Below are 10,847 nucleotides of genomic sequence, written 5' to 3' on the forward strand. Positions count from 1 at the left end.
GCCAGTATTCCTTACACATGGCACAACATACCTGTTACCTAAAGACCAAAGGAATACAGAAGACCCATCCAAGTACCGACCGATCACATGTCTTCCAACGATGTACAAATTAATCACATCGTGCATATCAAACCGAATTCACAACCATTGCGAAAGAAATAACATCATCGCCATGCAACAGAAAGGATGCACCAAAGACAGCCGAGGGTGCAAAGAACAACTAATAATAGATTCAGTTATCTGCAATCAAGCGTTCTCCAAGCGAAGGAATCTTTACGCTGCGTACATAGACTACAAAAAAGCATTCGATTCTATACCTCACGAATGGCTCTTGACGATCTTGAAGATTTACAAGGTGGATCCCAATATTGTTAAGTTCCTGAAAAACGCCATGTCAACCTGGCGTACTAGTCTTCAAATGAAAGCAGCAGATTGCTCCATTACAACAGGACCTATTCCAATAAGACGCGGAATTTTCCAAGGAGACTCGCTGAGCCCTCTGTGGTTCTGCATGGCCCTGAATCCCTTGTCTCATAGATTGAATTCTACGGACTACGGATTTTCCATCAAGAGCGGCAGTAGAACTATGATGAAACTGAATCATCTCCTTTACATGGACGATTTGAAACTCTTCGCATCTACCAAAAAACAAATGCAACTGATGCTGAAAATGGTGGAAGGATTCTCGGAAGACATCAAAATGAAGTTTGGACTAGAAAAATGTCGACTGCTAAACATAACGAGAGGGAAAATAGAAGATGGTACGTTCAAACTCAAGGAAGGTGCAGAAATTGAAGCATTAAAGGAAGGAGACACATACAAGTATCTAGGCATAAAACAGGCAAGAAAAATCAATCAGACTCAGATGAAGAAAGAATTAACGGAGGAGTTCACCCGAAGATTGAGGAGGATAATGAGAACTGGTCTTAACAGCAAGAATCTGATAAAAGCGATTAACACCTACGCTTGCTCGGCGCTGAGCTATTCATTTGGTATTATCTCTTGGACGACCACCGATTTAGCAGCTTTACAGAGAAAAATAAGGACGATGCTGACTAAACACAATAAACATCACCCCAAAAGCTCAATAGAACGGACAGAGCTGCCACGACATCTTGGGGGTAGAGGAATTGTTGATTTGTCCAACCGTATGTCCCAGGAAATTGAAGGACTTCGAAACTATTTCTTGAGCAAGGCAGCTTCGTCAGAACTCCATCGAGTAGTTTGTGTTGCTGATACTTCTACACCGTTAAAGCTACACCAGGATCACTTGGAAACCGTCGAACACTCTGCAGAAAGTAAAATGCAGAAACTGATTGGCAAACCTTTGCATGGGAGGCACCAGAATGAGGTCAACCATGATTACGTCGACATATCTGCGTCGAACTACTGGTTGACTTCCGGAAGGTTGTTTCCTGAGACAGAGGGCTTCATGCTCGCCATCCAGGATCAGGTGATTCCAACAAGAAATTACATGAGATACATCGCCAAGGATGCTTCAGTGGCGGACGATAGCTGTCGTTATGGCTGTGCGACACATGAAACTATCCAGCACATCACCGGGGGATGTCAGAAGTTCGCAGGCACGGAGTACAAAAATAGACATGATGCTGTTGCCAAGATTCTTCACCAAGAATTGGCACTAAAACACCAACTTCTAACTTCGAAAAGGGTTCCTTATTACAATTACCATCCAGATGCTGTGCTGGAAAACGAACATCACAAGCTCTACTGGGATCGCACTGTTCTCACAGATCGGAAAATAACCCACAATAGACCAGACCTCATATTGCTCAATAAGGATGAGGACACAGCACTATTCATCGACGTGGCAATTCCAAATAATAACAATCTTCTAGATAGACACACTGAAAAAATTTCAAAATACAGAGATCTCGAGGAACAAACCAGAAGACAGTGGAAGCTGAAAGATATAAACACCATCCCTATTGTCATTTCATCTACAGGCCTGATACCGAAGAAACTACTAGAGAACTTGAGAAAACTTCAGTTGGACGAAAATATTTATAAAGTCATGCAGAAGGCGGTACTGCTCGGAACGGCGAGAACTGTACGCAAGTACATGGGGAATGCAGAGGAACACCGTCTGCTACGACAGGAAGTGCGGGTGGAGCAGGAATCCAACCTACAGCAGGGAGCCGAGGAGCGACCCGAACCCGACCACCACCACGAGCCCGAAAACCTGGAAAGGGCTCCAACAGAGCTTAATCCTTTTGATATCTGAGATATCTGGGATAAGTGAATTTTCCTCTGGAGAGGAGTGTGAAAGCCGCAAGGCTAAAGTCATAAATAACAAATAATAATTTGTTAAGGGACGCTGCAAGGGCTGGACGAAGAACTTCTCCGTGGAATGTGTGAGGGGTTTTTAGTGAGTAGCCAAACAAGATCTCGGAGTCTCACACTACCTAGAGTGCGGACCCTCTGGGTGCCCATAAAGGGTTTTCCCCTCACACGAAGAAAAAAAAAAAAAAAAAAAAAAAAAAAAAATAATATTTATTTATATAATATATTTATATTTATTTTTTGTACCTCAGGCAAGAACATCTTTATATTTTAACTCGACCTGTTTGAGGATAAGTCGTTTTTATAATTGGCATATAGGTAGTATTGACCTTTTCAATTTATCAATATCCGAATTTAAAAAAAAATTACTGACGTATCTGTCTCAAAATTATAATAAATAGTTTAGTTTTAGAACTTTGAAAACTCATTTTGTTTGTTTTTTTTTTGGTCACGATGTAATGAGATATTGTTTTTTTTTAATTGTAGTGAATCCCCATGATTGGGTTAATCCTGTCGGGGTTCCTGTTTATGTAAATAAATAAATAAAAAAAAATAAATAAATAAATTACGGTTAACTTTTGAAATCCTGGCAAGTCACTCCCTCTGTCTGCGGAAATCGGTACAGTGGCTGGTCTTAGTCGAATGGCAGTGCACCCTGTCTCTCTATCTTTCTCTCTATCGGCGGAAATCGGTACCGTGGCTGGTCTCAGTCCAATTACAGTGCTGTCTTTCTCTCTCCTTCTCTCTCTCTGTGACCCTCAAAATGGCTGCCAGTCAGACAGCAGGTCGGAAGAAGCTGTCAACCTGTAACTTGATCGGTCGGAAGTCGGTAATCTATTAACAAAATGAGCACCAAAAATACGGTAGGAATACTAAGTCCTCCTAGGACCCAACGGCGGTCGAATAACGGACGCGGAAGCCGGCACTCTACACAGTCTACGATCACTAGATCAAGTTTAAACGGTAGGTAAGTATTTCCAGCCAGTCCAACGGATTAAAGAAAGCGGAAAATAGCCCTCAGGTGTGCACTAACATAATTCGGTTTTATTCCAGCGGCCTTGCAGTGAGCAGCCACTTCACTGCTGATGAAGGACCTGGTTGATCCGGTGTCCAAGAGTGCCTGGAACTCCTTGTCTCCTATAAGAACAGTAATTATAGGACGGTTATCAGAAAAGGTTTTCTTCGGAATAACCGGGGATGGGGTTGATTGGGACTGACGGATCCCCGGTTTTGGGGAGTTCCTTGGTAACGGACACTGACAATCTCTGGACATTACACCCTTCTTACCACATCGAGAGCAGAAAAGTATCGGTTTCGATATACACTGTGTTTGGATATGGCCTTTACCACCACATCTCCAGCACTGGGTTTCGGTTGGCGGTCGGGCGGTATTCTTCGGTTCATCTTGTCTCTGACGTGCCGTAGTGTTTTGGACAAGTTTCGGTTTATCGGACGGTTCGGACAGTGGGCTGAGGTGCATTCCGATCGGTTGGACGTTCGGTGAGTGATTTCGGAAGGTAAGATGCGGTTCGTTGATGAGACTCTTTTGGAATGGTGGCGAAGTATAGTTAGCGGTTTGCCATTTGACCAATTCAAAAACTTTTCCCTTCCGGAGCAGTTCATCTATCGTGGAAGTCGGTTGGAAGGCTAGGGCGGTTTGTAATTCTGGCAGTAAACGTCGTCGGATGATATTCACCTGCTCTTCCTCGGTAGGTCGCTTTACGGTCAGTTTCTGAAACAGATTTTGCATTCGAGTTACATACAACAATAGTCGTTCATCGGTTCCTTGAGTGCGTTTCTTGATCTCCTCTAGTAGAATCTCCTCGTAATCAGGAGGAAGAAAGGCCTCTCGGAGTTGGTCTTTGAAATCTGTCCAGTCGCTGAATGTGCCTCTTCGGGGAATGTACCAGTCTCTTGCATCCTTACGTAACAACTCGTAGATGGACTCGAATGACCCATCAAATGTAAGGCTCCATTTCCATACAGGAACAGTAGGAACGGAATAATTGGTAGTTTTCGGCGGTTTCGTCGACGGATCTTCGGTCGTCAGTTCGATTTCCTTGGCCGTTGAGACTTCGCTACCTACTTCTCTCACCCCAGCGGTTACGGTAGGTGATGACGCAAAGGAAACTCTCCTTGTTGATTTCGCAAACTCCCTCGCTAATCGCCTGGACTCAGGGGATGTTATCAACGGTCTGTGGTCATCATCGGTTTGGACGGTTGGTAGAGATTGTTCAACGGTAAATGGGAGGTTAACGGCGGGCGGTCGGTTGTATGAAGGTCGACTCTGCAAAAAAGTACGTTCGATTTGTTGGCCCATTTTCCTACAAACTTCTTGGCGGTCTTGCTGCAGCCTGTTATCCTGAGTGGTCGGTCGGGATATGTCACCTTCTTCTCCCAAGTTCAACAAGTCTGCATCTCCAACGGTTGTTGAACACGGAATCAAACCTGGACCAAGTCTAGATGCGAACTCCGGTAATTCCTGGTCAATCAGCGACGGTGTGCCGGCTGACAGGTTCCCTGGAATACCACCTAACCAGTGAGTATTCTCCAGCAATCTCATAGCCATCTTCAGAGAGTGTTCCAACTGGGTTTTTTTGTGAAGCAGACTGACAGCTTCCGGAGATAGACTTCTCAGTCGGCCTTGAACGTGCAGTAGCCGGCTCCTAATGCGCTGCAACTCATTGTCTCAATTATTAAAATCGAACTCACATATCTCTCCCATCAAGTCAAACAACTTGGCACCACAAACACCAATTTCCTGTGCCTGTTCAATTTCATCTCTTGGAATGAACGGTATGTCGGAATGGATGGCCCTTCTCAGTTGAGCTCTTTTCTCCTGAACGGTGTGTCCTACGGTGCAGCCTCTTGCCTCTAACTCCCACGTAAGTTCGTCACTTTTCAGTTGGTTGAAATCCATTTTTACGGCACCAGAAACTCAGAAGAAATATTTACAATATGTACTATACGAATTACGAATATATGCCAAAAACAAAGAAACGTTACCAATTTGCCAGTGTAGAGTATTTAAAGAAAACGATACGGTTACGGTAACAGGAACTACTCACAGAACAGCAGAAGTCCCTGCTCGGGCGCCAGATGTGATGGGCTTTTTCTCTCACCCTGGACGCTCCTTACCTTTGCGCGGGCGCCAGTGGGGCAATCAGTGGAACCCCACGTCTCTCACAGAATCTCCAAAAATTAGAGAGCCCGGGTAGACTTGAATAATCAGTGGAGAAGGGTAGCAGTGAAAACTAGGGTGGTAGCGTCTTCTTGGTCTCTGCTTTCTGACGGTTTTTAATCGCTCAAAAAGAGTACCTACCTCTTCCGACGAAAATCTAGCTCTAACTGATTTAGGGAACTGTCTCTCACTGGCAACAAAATAAACGTTCAGTTCTTTATTCCTACTGGATTAAATTATATACAGAAATGTACAAGTAATAATGAAATTTCATGTCAACCGGCGGCCTGGTTGGTGTGGGGGCGGCTGATGAAGTACGGTCTCTCCAGGAAAAATACGGTTGAGATAGAAGGTAAATACGGTTAAATTAATTAATAAATCCAGAGGAGTGCGGTGGAAATAGACGGTAATTACGGTTAACTTTTGAAATCCTGGCAAGTCACTCCCTCTGTCGGCGGAAATCGGTACAGTGGCTGGTCTCAGTCGAATGGCAGTGCACCCTGTCTCTCTCTCTTTCTCTCTGTCGGCGGAAATTTGTACCGTGGCTGGTCTCAGTCCAATTACAGTGCTGTCTTTCTCTCTTCTTCTCTCTCTCTGTGACCTTCAAAATGGCTGCCAGTCAGACAGCAGGTCGGAAGAAGCTGTCAACCTGTAACTTGATCGGTCGGAAGTCGGCAATCTATTAACAAAATAAGCACCAAAAATACGGTAGGAAGACTAAGTCCTCCTAGGACCCAACGGCGGTCGAATAACGGACGCGGAAGCCGGCACTCTACACAGTCTACGATCACTAGATCAAGTTTAAACGGTAGGTAAGTATTTCCAGCCAGTACAACGGATTAAAGAAAGCGGAAAATAGCCCTCAGGTGTGCACTACGAAAGGAACAATAATGCTACAAGTGACTTGCCTTAAACTTTCAAACTTCTTGACGTAATTTCCAACTCACGGTAATAACACCTTACGCACTTTTCTCGGCAGCTCGATCTCCACTGACCTCGCTCTTGACCTTCCGCGCAGGGCTCGAAGAAGTACCACTCCTCGGGAAAACTGTCCCACCATCGGTAACTCATTTCCCCATTGGCTGCACTCAAATTGCCAGGTCAATCAGCCGGCTCGGAAAGAGACAGAAAGAACTGAAGAGAAGGAAAAACTGAACAAGTTGAAAGATCTCTCTCGACTCAGAAAATGTACGGTTGAACGGAAAGAATTATGAAATATATGAATTTTGAAAATAAAAGACATATACGGTCTCCGCTACAAATATGGGACTCGTCGGTAGAAAACAATGTCAAAATATCAATCGGTAAAGACCCCTATGATAACATAACGGTTTTCTTCGAAAATATTTCGATTGATAGGTCTTATTATGCGAGTATAGGTGAAGAAATTTCCTTTTCGTGGCGGGGCAAAATCTGCCTCGTCACATCACCAAAGACAGCCGAGGGTGCAAAGAACAACTAATAATTGATTCAGTTATCTGCAATCAAGCGTTCTCAAAGCGAAGGAATCTTTACTCTGCAGTAGACTACAAAAAAGCATTAGATTCTATACCTCACGAATGGCTGTTGACGATCTTGAAGATTTACAAGGTGGGTTCTTAACGCTTGCGCCATCTCCCCTTTCAATTCAACAGCTAGTACAGAAAACCTTCTCTAACATTTCATTTCTCATTGGTGGTCTTTGATAAAGTCCACTAGAGGGCAGTCGTTATGTCAATATTGAAAAAAAAAAAACAGTCCACTACAATAATAATAATAGTTATTTGCAATCAAGCGTTCTCCAAGCGAAGGAATCTTTACGCTGCGTACATAGACTACAAGAAAGCATTCGATTCCATACCTCACGAATGGCTCTTGACTATCTTGAACATTTACAAGGTGGATCCTAATATTGTTAAGTTCTTGAGAAACGCCATGTCAACCTGGCGTACTAGTCTTCAAATGAAAGCAGCAAATGGCTCCATTACAACAGGACCTATTCCAATAAGACGCGGAATTTTCCAAGGAGACTCGCTGAGCCCTCTGTGGTTCCGCATAGCTCTGAATCCGAGTCTGAATCCCTTGTCTCATAGATTGAATTCTGCGGACTACGGATTTTCCATCAAGAGCAGCAGTAGAACTATGATGAAACTGAATCATCTCCTTTACATGGACGATTTGAAACTCTTCGCATCTACCAAAAAACAAATGCAACAGGTGCTGAAAATGGTGGAAGGATTCTCGGAAGAATCAAAATGAAGTTTGGATTAGAAAAATGTCGACTGCTGAACATAACGAGAGGGAAAATAGAAGATGGTACGTTCAAACTCAAGGAAGGTGCAGAAATTCAAGCATTAAAGGAAGGAGACACATACAAGTATCTAGGCATAAAACAGGCAAGAAAAATCAATCAGAGCCAGATCAGAAGAAAGAATTAACGGAGGAGTTCACTCGAAGATTGAGAAGGATAATGAGAACTGGTCTCAACACAGTGGCGTAGCTTGCCTTAGAGGGGCCCTGTATCAAAATGTGTTGAGGGGCCCTAAGGAAGGGTGAAGTAAAAATAAAAGTAGCAAAAAATGTTCGATTAGTATCGAAATGATTATATGTACTTATAATTAAAAGTTCTAACTCATACTTGGTGCTGGGAGCGAAATAATACACAAACAAATAACATACAAATAATATACAAACAACATAAAATGATAAACAAACAAATAATGAACAAAAAATACCAGAAATTAAAGATACGCTTTTCTAGCATTTATTTCAGCAAATCTATTTATCAATTCAGCCATAGCTGATGACGATTTCAGTTTTTTAAGTTGTTCCCCCTCTATTGACAATATTGACATGTCTGACAGCCGTTTCTGTCCTATAGAAGTCCTCAGATAATTTTTTATGAGTTTTAATTTTGAAAAACTCCTTTCAGCCATTGCAGTTGTAACCGGAAGGGTCTAAAATAAAAGGCATGCAGTAATATCGTCCGGAAAACTGGGTGCAAGGCTATTGAATTTTATCGGAACTAATTCTAACAGTTCTTTGATGGCACGAATTTTCTGAATTTCAGATTTTAAGTATTCATAGCTATCTGAATGATCGATTCAGTGTAATCAACGGGATTTTGAAATGAATGGTTGTCTTAGCAGTTATTCTCAAAAATGCTATTGTGAAACCTGTAAGAGGTTTTGGATAACATTTTTAGGAATTTTCTGCTTACAGACATTCGGGGGCCCCTAAAGCCTGGGGGCCCCGTATCACTGATACCGCGGTAGCTACGCCCCTGTCTCAACAGCAAGAATCCGATAAAAGCTATCAATACCTACGTATGCTCGGCGCTGAGCTACTCATTCGGTATCATCCCTTGGACCACCACCGATTTAGCAGCCTTACAGAGAAAAATAAGGACGATGCTGACTAAACACAATAAACATCACCCCAAAAGCTCAATAGAACGGACAGAGCTGCCACGACATCTTGGGGGTAGAGGAATTGTTGATTTGTCCAACCGTATGTAAATTGAAGGACTTCGAAAATATTTCTTGAGCAAGGCTGCTTCGTCAGAACTCCATCGAGTAGTTTGTGTTGCTGATAGTTCTACACCGTTAAAGCTACAATAGGATCACTTGGAAACCGTCGAACACTCTGCAGAAAGTAAAATGCAGGAACTGATTGGCAAACCTTTGCATGGGAGGCACCAGAACGAGGTCAACCATGATTACGTCGACATATCTACGTCGAACTACTGGTTGACTTCCGGAAGGTTGTTTCCTGAGACAGAGGGCTTCATGCTCGCCATCCAGGATCAGGTGATTCCAACAAGAAATTACATTGAATATATCGCCAAGGATGCCTCAATGGCGGACGATAGCTGTCGTTATGGCTGTGCGACACAAGAAACTATCCAACACATCACCGAGGGATGTCAGAAGTTCGCGGGTAGGGAATATAAAAATAGACATGATGCTGTTGCCAAGATTCTTCATCAAGAATTGGCACTAAAACACCAACTTCTGAGTTCGAAAAAGGTTCCTTATTACAATTACCTTCCGGATGCTGTATTGGAAAATGAACATCACAAGCTCTACTGGGATCGCACGGTTCTCACAGACCGGAAAATAACCCACAATAGACCAGACCTCATATTGCTCAATAAGGATGAGGACACAGCACTATTCATCGACAATAATAACAATCTTCTAGATAGGCACACAGAAAAAATTTCAAAATACAGAGATCTCGAGAAACAAACCAGAAGACAGTGGAAGCAGAAAGATATCAAGACCATCCCTATTGTCATTTCATCTACAGGCCTGATACCGAAGAAACTACTAGAGAACTTGAGGACACTTCAGTTGGACGAAAATATCTATAGAGTCATGCAGAAGGCGGTACTGCTCGGAACGGCGAGAACTGTACGCAAGTACATGGGGAATGCAGAGGAACACCGTCTGCTCCGACAGGATGTGCGGGTGGAGCAGAAATCCAACCGACAGCAAGGAGCCGCTGAGCGACCCGGACCCGACCACCACCACGAGCCCGAAAACCTGGAAAGGGCTCCAGAGAGCTTAATCCTTTTGATATCTGAGATATCTGGGATGAGTGAATTTTCCTCTGGAGAGGAGTGTGAGAGCCGCAAGTCTAAAGTCATAATGTCTCCCTTTCACATTCTTTATGGGGGTGCCCTTTCTGCTCCCGTTTCTCTACCCCTCACCCAAACCGAGAAAGGGGATCACAAACCCATGAAAATGGTGATAACGAGAAGCATCGGAAACATGTCGCTGCCTGGGGATCGTCAGGGCATGTTTGGAGCCGGCGCTGGACATGACAGCATGCGGGACGTCGGTGGCAGGATGTTGAGGAAGCGGGCTCCTGCTGCAAAAAAAAACTACAGCTCCAAAGCAACAACAGCAACCAACGAGTCCAATTCAATTGCCGACTCGAACCGCTGAAGGTGCTGCGCAGGATATTCAGCCAGTGCTCACCCAAGCGGGGTTAGTTAGAAAGCGCATGAAGTGGACAACGTCCATGAATTAAACTATTGTGCGCATATATAACTTCATCACGGGACTAGGGCAGAACACGAACAACTATAGGAAAAGGCTCTATGAGGAATTCTGCAACGCCTACCCAAATCTCAATGTCACTGAACAACGAGTGGCAGACCAGTACCGCGTAATTCTGAGAAATGAACTAATACCAACGGCCCGAATCGACGCAATTAAACGAGAACTTCAGCATCCGCTAGCAATAGAGAATAACACCAATACCTCTGATGAAATTCACATGCCTGGGCAACAACACCCAGAAGACATTGATACTGAAAGTCCATCTTGCAAAGCAAATAAGCCTGAACACCAGGACGATAGGGATGAGCTCCACC

General features: G+C 43.7%; 1 protein-coding gene across 1 annotated transcript; it reads right to left on the reverse strand.

Annotated features, from left to right (window-relative positions):
* Positions 1-2,551: 2,551 nt before the first annotated feature.
* On the reverse strand, positions 2,552-4,624 carry LOC123317666. Its single transcript, XM_044904271.1, has 3 exons — positions 3,592-4,624; positions 3,338-3,441; positions 2,552-2,584 (listed from the first exon to the last, which is right to left on the reverse strand). Exons 1-3 carry the CDS (start codon positions 4,622-4,624, stop codon positions 2,552-2,554), a joined length of 1,170 nt encoding a protein of 389 aa, XP_044760206.1.
* Positions 4,625-10,847: the final 6,223 nt, after the last annotated feature.

This window comes from Coccinella septempunctata, chromosome 7 (genome assembly GCF_907165205.1).
Source record: "Coccinella septempunctata chromosome 7, icCocSept1.1, whole genome shotgun sequence".
In the NCBI taxonomy this organism is placed as follows: domain Eukaryota; kingdom Metazoa; phylum Arthropoda; class Insecta; order Coleoptera; family Coccinellidae; genus Coccinella; species Coccinella septempunctata.

Bases quoted from the DNA above. Each gene is read 5' to 3' on its own strand.
- LOC123317666 (XM_044904271.1), bottom strand. From the start codon at position 4,624: ATGGGCCAACAAATCGAACGTACTTTTTTGCAGAGTCGACCTTCATAC. The intron at 3,442-3,591 runs GTAAGAAGGGTG...CTGTTCTTATAG, and splicing joins ACTTTTCTGCTCTCGATGTG to GAGACAAGGAGTTCCAGGCA. The intron at 2,585-3,337 runs GTTAGTGCACAC...ATCCTCAAACAG, and splicing joins CTGGAATAAAACCGAATTAT to GTCGAGTTAAAATATAAAGA.